Here is a 14,298-nt window from a genome sequence, read left to right on the forward strand (position 1 = left end):
TCAAAAAAAAAAAAAAAAAAGAAAATATTGAGATCAATGAAAATAAAAACATAACCTATCAAAACTGATGGCACGCAGCTAAGGCGCTGCTGGAAGGTAAAACTTGCAACTGTAAATGCTGATATGAAAAAGAAGATCTCAAATCAATAACCTAATATTCTACCTTAAGAAACTAGAAAGAGAAGACCAAACAAATTTAAAGCAAACAAAAGGAAGAAAATAAAAGCTTGGGGAAAATAAAGCAGAAACTAGAAAGACAACAGAAAATTAATGAAACTAAAAGCTGGTTCTTCAAAAAGAACCAACAAAAATGTGAAAAACCTTTAGCTAGACTGACTAAGGAAAAAGGGACAAGACATAAATGTTTCATATCAGTAATGGAAGTGGGGACATCACTGTTGCTTTTGGGAAAATAAGGATTACTTAAAAATATGCCAACAAACTAGAAACCTAGGAGAAGGTTCGAGGGCTCACGCTTTCTGGTTGCAAAGCTTTACTACACAGCTACGGTAAGGAGACAGCGGGTACCACTCTACAGCAAAAGACCTAAATCACCGAGTCCACGCACACTTGCCTTGCAGCTTCATCTCAGAAAGCAGCTGAGCAGCCAGCAGCTGCACCCGAGGGGCGGGCCCTGGGGCTTCCTTCCCAGTCCAGCCTCTCAGCTCCTGTCGGTGGCTTAGCACGTGCACCACAGAGCCAACCAGATCCTCTGTAAACTTTAAGATCACAATTTTACCATTAAAAACAGTTCCACCGTAACCTGAGACCTCCGTCATGTCCACATGGAGAATGGCAATTTTCTTTAATGCCAACTATGATGGGCCATAATGTGGGGAAAGGCCATACAATGTATGTAGTTACTCATTTTTCTAATGATACACTTGGCTGGCCTAGAAGTTTTCCCAAAGCCTTCGTCCGGGACTTCTGACCTCAGCCCAACAGTATTGGGGTTTAGGGCTCCCTGAGGATGGACAGCTCCACCATGCCTACTGTCTTCATCGCTCAAACCAACAGGATGATTTGCTGAGGCCCAGGAGCTCCCCTCTCCAGAAGATCCCTGATCTCCCCAAATTTGGTTGAGATCTAAGGTTTATTTGCTGAGTTTTACTTGCTTCCAAAAAGGAAGGCAAGTCTTCCTGTTTCCGCAACGACAGTGGGCAGGCTACTACTTTCTGGAGTTGCTGCTCGCTTCCAACAGAGAAGGAGAGTTTGAGGTTTTCCTGCTTCTAAGATGGCAGAGGGCAGTCTGCAGCCTGGGCCCCATTCCTAGGAAAGTAACTGAATTGGGGTTTTGTCTTAAAAATTCTCAGGACAACTAAAACTTAAGATTAACAACCAACTGGTCTTCACTTCTCCTTACCATTAGCGCACTCAGTAATTGTAGAAGCCGTGTGAGTGCGAGTTTGTTTTGCTGAACTGTTTTTATTTGTGGTTTCTATTTTGTTGTTTCAGTCTTTTTCCCATTTGATCAACTCTACCTGACTTGGTCAAATCCAAATTATGGGGAAACAAGGCCTCTGAACTGGCTAAATTCCCACAGCTGGGGAAAAAAAGAAGGAAAGAACAAGGCCACCAAAAGGAAAAAAAGATTTTGACTGCCTGAGGGGCTTTATTTCCATAACCTTTGCTGAAAGGCCCAAACTGAAAGTCCCAGGGCAGCTGCCCCACACTCTTGCTCAGTAGCTAAGTTTCTGCCCATTTTTTTTTTTTTTTACCTCAACAGCCTGACTTTGGTTCCTACATCAAATCCTTTCTGGTTTGATATTTGTGTTACTTTTGATATAGCAGTCATTTTGGTCCCAGGTAAAACATGGTAGTAAGAGATTTAAAATGATTTTTTAAAAGAGCTCAATGGTTAAAGTCAGCTTAATTAAAAGCTAGTATCTAAGATATGTGTGTGTGTGTGTGTGTGTGTGTGTGTGTGTGTGTTTATATTTAAAGGGACATAATTTTTTTTGTCTCTCCTAGGGTCTTGTTTTTTGATTAAAAAAAGATTTCTTTCCCTCAGTCGACTGAATTGTCTTCTCCATTTGCTTCCGCACATATCTGCTTCCGCTTGCCACCCTCCACTGTATGAAAGACCTAAAATAATGTCTAACAGTCTGAGATTCCTTAAAGAAAACAGAGAAGGTGCCACACTCATTTCTGAGAGAAATGTGTTTCTTTATTGAACCCCAAAGGTATAAACAGACCAGTTCCTCTCAGCTCTTAAGCTCCTTGCTTTTCTACTGTGTTACCTGATTTTCTTTTGTCTAAAAAGGTTATTACTACACAGCTACTCTTTAATGAAACCAAAAGTTGGTTCATTGAAAAGCTCAACAAAAATCTGAAGAACTTTTAGCTAGACTAACAGAAAAAAGGGAGACAGCTCAAATTACTCAAATCGAAATGGAAGTGGGGGCCGGGCGCGGTGGCACACGCCTGTCATCCCTCCACTTTGGGAGGCCGAGGTGAGTGGATCACTTGAGGTCAGGAGTTCTAGACCAGCCTGGCCAACGTGGTGAAACCCTGTCTCTACTAAAAATATAAAAATTAACTTGGGGAGGCCAAGGCGGGCGGATACTTCAGGTCAGGAGGTCATGACCAGCCTGGCCAACATGATGAGACCCCGTATCTACTAAAAATGCAAAAAGTAGCCAAGCATGGTGGCACACACCTGTAATCCCACCTACATGGGATGCTGAGGCAGCAGAACCACTTGAGCTTGGGAGGTGGAGGTTGCAGTGAGCCGAGATCGTGCCACTGCATTCCAGCCTCAGCAACAGAGTGAGACCCTGTCTTAAAAAAAATAAAATAGGGCCAGGGACACTGGCTCACACCTGGTATCCCAGCACTTTGGGAGGCCGAGGCGGGTGGATTGCCTGAGGTTGGGAGTTCAAGACCAGCTTGACCAACATGCAGAAACCCCGTTTCTACTAAAAACACAAAATTAGCTGGATGTGGTGGCACATGCCTGTGATCCCAGCTCCTTGGGAGGCTGAGGCAGGAGAATCACTTGAACCCAGAAGGCAGAGGTTGCCATGAGCCAAGATCGTGCCACTGCACTCCAGTCTGGGCAACAAGAGTGAAACTCCACCTCAAAATAAATAAAATAAAATAAAAATAATTAAATAAAATATATACAAAAATTAGCCAGGTGTGGTGGTGGGAGCCTGTAATCCCAGCTGCTCAGGAGACTGAGACAGGAGGAATCACTTGAACCCAGGAAGCAGAAGTTGCAGTGAGCCAAGACTGTGCCACTGCACTCCAGTCTGGGTGACAGAGCAAGACTGTGTCTCAAAACACACACACACACAAAGAAAAAAAGAAAAAGAAAAGAAATAAAAGTGGGGGCCGGGCACAGTGGCTCACGCCAGTAATCCTAGCACTTTGGGAGGCCAAGGCAGGCGAACTGCCTGAGCTCAGGAGTTTGAAACCAGCCTGGCCAACATGGTGAAACCCCATCTCTACTAAAAACACAAAAATTAGCTGTGCGTGGTGGCACATGCCTGTGGTCGCAGCTACGTGGGAGGCTGAGGAAGGAGAATTTCTTGAACCCGGGAGGCGACAACTGCAGTGAGTTCAAATCACACCACTGCACTCCAGCCTGAGCAACAGAGCAAGACTCTGTCACCCAGACAACAACAAAAAAAGATGATTTCTGGAAAAAGAACTTTTTGTCATCAAATTGGCTGTAATTAAAAGGAAATTATTTATAAGTCTTTCTAGAAATTAGGCTTAGATATTAAAAATACACTAACACACTAAAGAATGTGTTAAAACAAGATTCTTTTAAGATACTGATTAATAAAATCACAAGAGGTTTTAATTTTTTGTAACCCAGAAGTTGAACTTCTTTTACTGCATCTTGCTGTTTTCTCTTTGAGAAGACCTGAGATAGTAACTCCCACCTTCAACTTTTTCGTCAGCTCCTGAACTTTTTTCCCCTCAAGTTCTAACTGCTGTTGTGGCCTGATGCCAAAAATCTTTTCCTCTTAAAAATCCAAAAGAAATGTTTTCTTCTAATGTAAAATTTTGTGCTCTTGACTTTTTAAAATATGTCTAAATTGTTCTATGAAACTGAAAACCTTTATGACCCGGGACACACTTTCCTATGTCTGATTAATTCAAGTACCATTTTCACTAGTTTTGCATGTTACCTAGACTCCCTCACTATAGGGCAAAGCAATCACACCATGGCAGGTTTTTGTTTTTGTTTTGCGCCTTTAGGTAACTGGTCTAACAAACATTTTTTGTTTGTTTTTGAGATGGAGTCTCACTCTGTCACCCAGGCTGGAGTACAGTGGTGCTATCTCAGCTCACTGCAACCTCCGCCTCCCAGGTTCAAACTCTTCTCCTGCCTCAGCCTCCTGAGTAGCTGGGACTACAGGCACATGCCACCACACCCAGCTAATTCTTATAGTTTTTAGTAGAGACGGTGTTTCACCATATTAGCCAGGCTGGTCTCAAATTCCTGACCTTGTGATCCGCCCACCTCGGCCTCCCAAAGTACTGGGATTATAGGCATGAGCCACCGCCGCTGGCCAGATTTTATGTGTGTGTGTGTGTGTTTGTTTTTGAGACAGAGTCTCGCTCTGTCGCCTGGACTGGAGTGCGGTGGCGCAATCTCCACCCACTGCAAGCTCTGCCTCTGGGTTCACGCCATTCTCCTGCCTCAGTCTCCCAAGTAGCTGGGACTACAGGCACCCGCCACCACGCCCAGCTAATTTTTTTTTGTATTTTTAGTAGAGATGGGGTTTCACCGTGTTAGCCAGGCTGGTCTTGATCTCCTGACCTCGTGATCTGCCCGCCTCGGCCTCCCAAAGTGCTGGGATTACAGGCGTGAGCCACCGCACCCGGCCCAGATTTTACGTTTTATTGAAATATTTCCCATCACATTATTAAGTTATTTGCTTAGAAAACAGTCAAAGCTAAACTTTCTCTTTTAAGCTATTTACAGTTTTTAACAATCAAAGTATACTCTAGTGAGCAAAATTTAAAACATAATCCCTTTCTCTCTACCTAATTTCCCCAAAATTTGGACACTATTTGTGAGTATTCTTAATTTATGGCAATATAATTATTTGCATACATTCAATAAGAATCTGTTTTCTTTTATAACAGGACATAATTGGAGACACTGGTTATTTCACGAAGGCTTTGACTGGAACAGCATTTTCAGATTACCTTGAGAAAATAAAGCTGACCCATCGAGCTGATAAAAGCCACTGGACAAAGTGGCCTCACACTTTGTCCTTTACAGGGTCCTGACCTGTGGTAAGTAAAGGATGTCACTTTCTGACAGGCCCAAATACTCCAAGTTTTCTTGGAACCTCAAAGAGAGAAGAATTCACCCAAGTCACATGGGTATCTACAGGTGCATTCTTGGCCAGGCTTGGGGTTTTTCGAAAGGTCTAATCTAAAAAAAAATAAAATAAAAAAATAAAAATGTCTAATTTCAGACTCCTTAAGGAAAAGTTCTAGCAAAGATAATTTAAACAGAGAGAGTAAGTGCCTATATGGCAAATCATTACTCTTGCTGTATGTTATGCAAATAATCAAGCTAAGTATAAGACTAAAACTTGTTTTATAAACAAGTTGGTCCTACCATGATTTTGTCTTTAATGTAAGTGGGGACTTGGAGAGAGAACAATGTTTCAAAATAAACCATAGCACACCTGTTACTAGATTCTAGCTTTGTCCAGGGTTTTTCAATTGTTATTATTTTCTACAATTTAGAACGCATCCTAAAATTTTTTCCTGAATTTTTAAAGACTTGTTTTTAAATTTCCTGAATTTTTAAATTTTTAAAGACTTGTAAGTCTTTAAAATAATGTTTCAACTTTTTTCCTTCTTTCTTTTCCCTTTTTCCCCCCGTTTTTCTGATTTGAAAGATTTTTGAAAGACAAAGGAGGGAAAAAATAAAAGCTCAGGACTCCAATTCACTCTGCCACAGGGAAAAATTAAGCTAAAAGCTGAGTCATGCAAGAAACTGTCTTTCCTTTTGTTCCTAAGCAGAGAGCTACAGATAAAAGGCTTAAAGTCTCCACAGGTGGCCAGCGTGGTGGCTCACACCTGTAATTCCACCACTTTGGGAGGCCGAGGCGGGCAGACCACCTAAGCTCAGGAGATTGAGACCAGCCTGGCCAACATGGTGAAACCTCATCTCTACTAAAAATGCAAAAATCAGCCAGGCATGGTGGTGCGCACCTGTAGTCCCAGCTACTAAGGAGGCTGAGGCAGGAGAATCACTTGAACCTGAGAGGCGGAGGTTGCAGTGAGCTGAGATCGCACTACTCAACTCCGGCCTGGGTGACAGATCAAGATTCCATTTCAAAAAATAAATAAAATAAAATAAAATCTCCACAGGTAGTGACTATGCTCACCTGATCGTATGTAAAGTGCTGATTTATGGAATGCAAGACAAACACACATTGACTATTCCCCTAACTGCTCCCTTCCTCTTACAAAATGTGGATTCAGTAATGGAACCAGACCCTCCCTCTTTCCCCTACAGCCTGCTTTTCCCCTTTAAGTCCTGAAGCCCTCAAAATCATCTTTGGAGAAAGGCACAGGTCTCTCTCCCAGACATGCCCTTAACCTTGGCAAAATCAACTAATTGAGACCCATCTCAGATACTTTTTGGTTTACTCCTCCGTCTGCCATGTAACCGGCCTCCATCTCCGACCCATGGTCAGCAAGACTGCTGAGGAGGCTGCAAAGGGCCTCGTGGCCTCACTACCTTTTGGACTTCTCTGGCCTTCACGGGACCTTCTGTGGCAGAAATCATTTTCATAATCATGAGACTCTTCTCCTCAGAGTTTCCTTTCAACAGGTGGGACATGGATGCTGTGAACTGTTCCCGGGACACGTTCTCACTGGGTCCCTTCGCCGTCCCTGTCAGGTCGACCCTCCGCATGCCATCGTACAGCCTGGTGGCCATCTCCAGGGGAACAGCTTCCCCGACATGGTTCTGCCGGGGACAAGCAGAAAAAATGGTTAGACAGTGTATGAGTTGAACTTGGTAACTAGGAGTTACTAAATTATTTTAGGCAGATAGAGAGGAAAAGGGATGCTTGGGAAGTTTTCATTTTTGAAAGCATCTCTGAAAAGATTTCTTGTAAAGCCCGGGCTCTTAGAGCCAGGCCGGCAACCTTTGATATGCAAATGCAGTCCATTAGAAACTCAGTCCACCTAACATGGTAATTCCCACGGCCTTCTTGCCCTTTCCCCACATGGCCGCCTCCACATATCCCCATGTGTGTAGAACATCCAGGGCACCCTGCATTTACACATTAAAAGGCTAAGGTGGGAGGGCCAGCTTTTTCGCGGGCTACGTGAATGACATACCTGGTCAAACCAATCCCGAGACCTATGCAAATCAGACATCACCTCCTCCAGCCTCTGCATATACACCTGGCTGGTGTCCACTGCACTTGAGGACCTCTTCTTTTGGCTCTGGAGCCGCCCCTGCCTCTGTCTCCGTATGGGGGAGCCTCTTCCTTCTGCCTTCTCCTTCCTTCTTGCCTATTAAACTCTCTGCTCCTTAAAGCCATTCCACGTGTGTCCATGTCATTTTATCTAAACTGGCATGAGGACCAAGAACCCCGGTGTTCTTCCACTCACTGGGAGCCGTATCAGTAGTATCACAAGAAAGTAAGTAGGGGGCCAAGACCAGCCTTGGCCACTTCACAATGCTGCTGTCAGCTACCAAATACTCCTGCATCACCAGGATGCAGGATGTTCTCTCACCTAAGGGCCTCACACCACCTAAGCGTCCTGGGTGTGGCTTACTTTGGCCTTCAGACCTTCCCACAATCTGCTCCCATCCTGCCTCCAAACTCTCCTGTCTCGTCATTCCTGCCTCTGGCCACCATCTGAGCTTCACTCTGCTTTGAAAATCATCTTCATTCTAGATTCCAGCAGCTGCCATTTGCATGTGGGAATTTATTAACACGTGTAACATATGTCTGTATACAGCTAATTCAGTCTCTGTATTAGGGGTTTCCAAACATACCAGCTTTTACTTCCTGTCCATGTTCCTTGGGCTCAATATGCATTTTTCATTCATTTTTATTTCAATTTTAAATTTAGGGTTTTTTTTTTTTTTGAGACAAGGTCTCCCTCTGTCACACAGGATGGAGTGTGGTGGCTCAATCACAGCTCACTGGAACCTCTACCTCCGAGGCTCAGTTGATCTGCCTACCTCAGCCTCCTGAACGGCTGAGACTACAGGCACATGCCACCACGCTCACTAATTTTTGTATTTTTTGTCGAGATGGGGTCTTGCTGTATTGCCCAGGCTGGTCCCAAACTCCTGGGCTCAAGTGATACTCCTGCCTTGGCCTCCCAAAGTGCTGGGATTTCAGGCGTGAGCCACCATACCCAGCAAATTTAATTCTTAACGCCTGGACGATAACGTTCTAATGAAATATTGTTTTCCTTTTTGCCTCCTGCATCAAATCTGCTTTGGTCCTGAATTTACAACTAAACGGAGAGAGCAAGCAAATCACAAGCCAATCACATCCTGCACAGCAGGGTCTGTGAGCTGGACTCTCCTGTAACAACCAGCTGGGTGGACACTGCATATTCCAGGATCAATATTCTGCAGCTCTTCGAAGGCAGGCCTCTGCCCTTGCCACTCAAAAACAGCACTCCTATTTCTGTCAGTGTCTGCAAAGTTCTACTGGAAAAGCAACCTCTCATCCTTTCCTCAAGGAAACTTCATTTCATCACCAAGGTCTTCTGATCAACTCTTAACTGTATGTATCTGAACATTAACACCCACTCTACAGTGAAGTCTGAAATGGGCCTGGCTAATTCTGCTTGTTCCCACAGGCCTCCTGGGGCACTTCTCATCTAGTGGCGCTACACACACGCATGCACACACATGCACAATGCATGCACACACAACCACACGGCTGTGACCTAGATAACCACCCTGGCCCGTTTCCTCATCTGCTCCCACGCTGCACATTGTAGAAGAGGAAGGAGGCTGCTAGGATGGCTGCCTGGACTCCCAGGAAGATGAGCTGACAGTATCTCCTTGTCAGTGTCTTGCCTCAGTCTGAGCACTCAAATCTGCAGCTGAGAGCCCCGTGGAACGGGCAAAAACATGGGCAAATGGGCAGTTTTAACTCCCCACAAGATGAGCCTTGAATCTAAAATGTCATTACTTCGTTAGGAATATCATAACATTCCTAGCCATCAAACACATACACATTCTAGAAGCACAGGTGCACCTGACACGTCATGGTTCCCGGACCAACGAGTCCACGAGGGCAGACCCGTCACCCAGTCTGTCTCCCCATGTCTGGGAGGGCAGTTAGGAGGCACATGGCTCAAGAGACACAGGAGGCAAGCTATCTCCCCTGATGTTCATCTCAAGTTAGAAATGTCCCCAAAACATGGCGTCAATCATTCATCATCTACTCCAGGTTCTTTTCTTTAGTACCGATAAGAGACTATTGATTCCAAAAAGCAGAAGGGATGAGTTTAGACACTGTCTATGGCTATTTTCACACAGTAACAGCAGAGCAGAGGAGTTGCAAGACACCACATAGCTCACAAAGCCAAAACTTACTGGCCCTTTACAGAAAAGGAACTTTTTAGTGTTGCCATCCGTCGCATTACAAAAACAAGAAAGCAGATTCTGGCCTGAGGGCCACAGTCTGCAGACCCCTGCTCCCAACTAAACACGAACCACTGGTTGTTACTCTTGCCTGTAGTGCCTTCAGAGAAAAGGATTTGGAGGAGACATTTGGACTGTTTTTATCCGATGACAGAGCATCAAACAATCGATCAATCTCTGCCTGTTCCTCAGGAAGAAACCGTGAACAAAAGCTCTGCCCCACACGGCTTCCGCTGTTCCCCATCTGTTCTGGTATCTGGCAGAATTCTCTGCAGAAGGAAAAGACACAACGTTAGAAAAATCAAAATGTAATAATCACAGAAAATAAATGTTGATAATGATATGGTCCAGTTAATATGTATTGATTTAGCCCCGAAATGTAGCTAAAACACATCAGACCTACATAATATTGGGTTTGGGGTTCTGTTTTTGTTTTGTGTTGCTGAGGTGGGATCTCACTCTGCTGACCAGGCTGGAGTGCAGTGGCGCCATCACAGCTCCCTGCAGCCTCAATCGCCTGGGCTCAGGCAATCCTCCCCACTCAGCCTCCTGAATAGCTGGGACTACAGGACCACACCATGATGCCTGGCTAATTTTTCTTTTGTCTTCTGTAGAGATGGGGTCTTGTTACGTTGCCCAGGCTGGTCTCCAGCTTCTGGCCTTAAGTGATTCTCCTGCCTCAGCCTCCCAGTGTTAGGATTAGAGACATGAACCACCATGCCTGGCTAATATTGTCTCAAGGTGGCAGAAATTAATAGCTGATACAAATAAAGCTGGAAAAACCCATCCTGACGCCCATGACCTACTGAAACACACCCGTAATTGTCAAAAAGTCTGGGTTTGAGAACATAGTGCCCAAGCTAATATAATCAGAGGCAGAACAAAAAATCTGTATTTTAATCCATCTAAATATTCATTCTTTAAAACCAGAGTTGGAAAATATATATCAAAGGCTGAACAATCACACGTATTTGATTAACTCACCTTGAGAACACTGCTACACACTAGTTGGGAAGTTTTTCCTTTGTGATCCTGGCTCTGCCTCCTCCTAGCTGTGTAGTCTTGGGCAAGCTACTAAAATGCTCTCTGCCTCATTTTCCCCAGTTGTAAGCAGGAGAAGTCACAGCCTAGCCTCAGAAGATTGCCGTGATTATCAACCAAGTCAACCAAAGCAAAGGGCCGAGACCTCCCCGGCACTGAGCGTGCCTGTATGATCCCGGCCCACGAGCCTCATGCGTTTGAGGCGCTGGAGGAGCATTAACAGAGACTGGCACCGACATCAGGTGACCTGGGGCCTTGTTCACGGTCACAAACCTCATTAAAGGAGTAAGTCAAGCACCCGTAAATCGGGGGATTCAAACAAAAAAAGCATGGTTAGAAATGAAAACAAAATCTCTCAAGAGGTAAAAGCTGCTGTGACTTAATTCCTGGCCCTGGACTTTTTCCGGAAACCCAGTGTCCATGAGACTGCTGGAGAGACAACCGCCTTCTCCTGCACAGGCACCTTGATAAACAAAGTCACTGCAACAGTAAATTATCCCCCAAGGTATTTAGCCAAAGGGGGAAAGGCCATGCTAGTAGGGTGGGGCATGAGTCATGGTGCGCACCAACACCTGACACTTCAAACCCTCAAGGGATAACAGGGTACAGTCAGGATCTTTCTTTTCTTTTTATTGATATGACATTCACGTAACATAAAATTAACCGTTTTGAAGTGTACAGTGGCATTTAGCACATTCACAATATGGTGCAACCCTCACAGTTCAAAAACCTTAATCACCCTCTGAGGAAACCCTGGGCAGGAGCAATTTCCTCTCATTCCTCCCTCCCACATGCCCTGGTCATCACCCATCTACTTTCTGTCCCAATGCATTTCTGTATTCTGGGTGTTTCATATAAATGAAATTATACGGTCAGGCGCGGTGGCTCACACCTGTAATCCCAGCACTTTGGGAGGCTAAGGCAGGAGAATCACTCGAGCCCAGGAGTTTGAGACCAGCCTGAGCAACATAGCAAGACCTCACCTCTACTAAAAATGTAAAAATTAGCCAGGCACAGTGGCATGTGCTTACAGTCCTAGCTGCTCTAAAGGCTGAGGTGGGAGGATCGCGTGAGCACAGGAGGTCAAGGCTGCAGTGAGCTGTGATCGTGCCACTGCACTCCAGCCTGGGTAAAAGGGCAAGACCCCATCTCTAAAAAAATAATAAATGGAATTATATGATATGTGGCCCTTTATGATTGTCTCTTTTCATTTAGCATCACGTTTTTGAGGCCCACCTACATTGTAGTGTGGGTCAGCATTCCACTTTTTATGGCTGATTAGTATTTCATTGTGTGGATGGACCACATTTTGCCTATCCATCATTAGCTGATGGATGCTGGGGCTGTTTCCACTTCCGGCTATTATGAATAGTGCTGCAATGATCATCTGAGTACCTCAGTCCCTCTGTTCCAATTTCCAGTGTCGACACCTACAGGTGGACCTGCTGGGTCACATGGTAATTCTATGTTTAACACTCTGAGGGGCCGCCAGAGTGCTCCCCACTTTATATTCCCATCAGCAAAGCATGAGCTTCCAGTCTCACCACACCCCCACTAAAGCGAGTTATTTCTCCGCCTTTTATATGACAGCCATCCTTGCAGCGCACGGGCCTTTGACAGGCCTCACTGGTCGTGTGCCCCCTGCACAGGAAGTCTCTAGTGGAGGCTCCTTGGAAGGGGACGGAGATGCACTTTGCAGAGACAGGCTGGAAACAGGGGCTTACCCGACCCCTGAGATCAGATGGGGCTCTCTTACCCATGCCCCATCTGATCTCACCACTTCTACTGCTCAAGTTTTGCAGCAGCAGGAGAGCCCAGAAGGAAAACCTCCAGCCAGGACTCAATGTCCAGCGGCAGAGGGCTGTCCCCAGCTCCGAGACAGAGGGCTGCGCCGGCTGACCCAGCTCGGAGACAGAGGGGCCACGCAGGCTGACCCAGCTCGGAGACAGAGGGGCCGCGCCAGCTGAGTCTGGGCGCTGCAAGGACACAGCCCAAGCAGCCAAAACAAAGCAGACCCACCCTCTACTTCAACTCTAAGAGGCTGCAAGGTGGGCCACACCACCTCCTGAAGTCAGGAGTTCCAAACAAGGCTGGCCAACGACGTGAAATCCCGTCTCCACTAAAAATACAAAAAATTAGCCAGGTGTGGCGCTGTGCACCTGTAATCCCAGCTACTTGGGAGGCTGAGGCAGGAGAATTGGTTGAACCCAGGTGGCGGACGTTGCAGTGAGCCGAGATCATGCCACTGCACACCAGCCTGGGTGGCGAGTGAGACTCCTCTCAAAAAAAGAGAAAAAAAAAAAGAGAGAGAAGAAACAAGGGCATGGGGACGGGTGTGGCCTGGGGGTATAACAAGGAGAGTCAAGAGCGGAAAGGGTCCCAAAGGTCACATTCCAGCTGGGTCTTCAGAGACTCACAGGTGGCTCACCAGGAAGTGGGAACAGCATGCAAAGGGCACAGGCAAGAGCATGGGGAGGTGAGGGCGGAACTCGGGGCACGTGGGGGAGGGCAGCAGAGGGCTGCAGCGCAAGGGGGCCCTGGCCTGACTCCACCCAGCCCCTCACTTCCATCCCACTGCAACTCCCCCTTTCCGCCAGAAACAGGCTCCCCCACTGTGGTGGGAGAACAGTAGCAGGGTGCAGCCTGGCCAGCCCCCACTGTCCCCAGACGGCCAGGAGAAAGGTACAGGGCTGGGCAAGTGCCAACAGGCAGGACAGGAGCCCAGAAATGCACAGAAGCGGCGCAAACCAGCGCAGGCCCAGGAGAAGACAGGAAAGGCTTGGACGCAGAGCCAGGCTGGCAACGCCAGTTTTTCAAGCAGGAGAGAGGAGGGTGTGTGAGAGCCCCCCGGTAGGAACCCCAGGGCTGGTGCCAGTGAGGTGGGAAGGTGGGCAGCCCCTAAGAACACAGCGTTATCGCCGGTACTGCCATTCTTAATGCCTGCAGAGTGCTGGTGAAGGGACACATCTCAGAATGGCTCAAGGACAGGCTGTCTCCTTTGAGAGCCCTGTGCCAGGCAAGAGGCACAGTGCCTCACACCTGTAATCCCAGCACTTTGGGAGGCCGAGGCGGGCAGATCACCTGGGGTCGGGAGTTTGAGATCAGCCTGACCAACATGGAGAAACCCCATCTCCACTAAAAATACAAAATTAGCCAGGTGTGGTGGCACACGCCTATAATTCCAGCTACTCAGGAGGCTGAGGCAGGAGAATCGCTTGAACCCGGGAGGCAGAGGTTGCAGCGAGTCGAGATCGTGCCATTGCACACCAGCCTGGGCGACTGCATCTCAAAAAAAAAAGAAAAGAAAAAAGAAAAAAAGAAATGGCAATGATACAAAGTGTTCCACAGTTCATCCATCCTCGCGCCTCAATCTCTTTCATCAGGCCAGACATCTAATTAATTTGGAGGAGGACATGAAGGCCTTTAATGCCTTCTTCTCTCTCTAAATCCAAGTTCCTGAGCTTTCAGTACCTGGCAAGTTTTCTTGGTGTCATGGGAATTTCAGAGTACACCTTGGTACATGGGGTGGCCTCTTCTCTGCCAAGTTGTGTATAACACAACCCTACACTGGCCGCGAGACTTCTGTGGGTTCCCTTGTATCAAGTTCTCCTAAAGGACAAGGCACGCCGGGCGCGGTGGCTCAC

General features: G+C 46.5%; 1 protein-coding gene across 2 annotated transcripts in view; it reads right to left on the reverse strand.

Annotated features, from left to right (window-relative positions):
* Positions 1 to 14,298, reverse strand: part of TLDC1 (TBC/LysM-associated domain containing 1) — a 26,618-nt gene that overhangs the window by 9,513 nt on the left and 2,807 nt on the right. For both annotated transcript variants that reach the window (XM_011942199.1, XM_011942200.1), the window contains 3 exons: positions 9,705 to 9,882; positions 6,725 to 6,955; positions 575 to 719 (listed from right to left, as the gene is read on the reverse strand). In XM_011942199.1, the coding sequence (XP_011797589.1) occupies positions 575 to 719; positions 6,725 to 6,955; positions 9,705 to 9,857 (529 nt within the window). In that variant the 5' untranslated portion in view covers positions 9,858 to 9,882. The remainder of the gene's footprint in view (positions 1 to 574; positions 720 to 6,724; positions 6,956 to 9,704; positions 9,883 to 14,298) is intronic.

Source organism: Colobus angolensis, unplaced genomic scaffold (genome assembly GCF_000951035.1).
Source record: "Colobus angolensis palliatus isolate OR3802 unplaced genomic scaffold, Cang.pa_1.0 Scaffold207, whole genome shotgun sequence".
NCBI lineage: Eukaryota > Metazoa > Chordata > Mammalia > Primates > Cercopithecidae > Colobus > Colobus angolensis.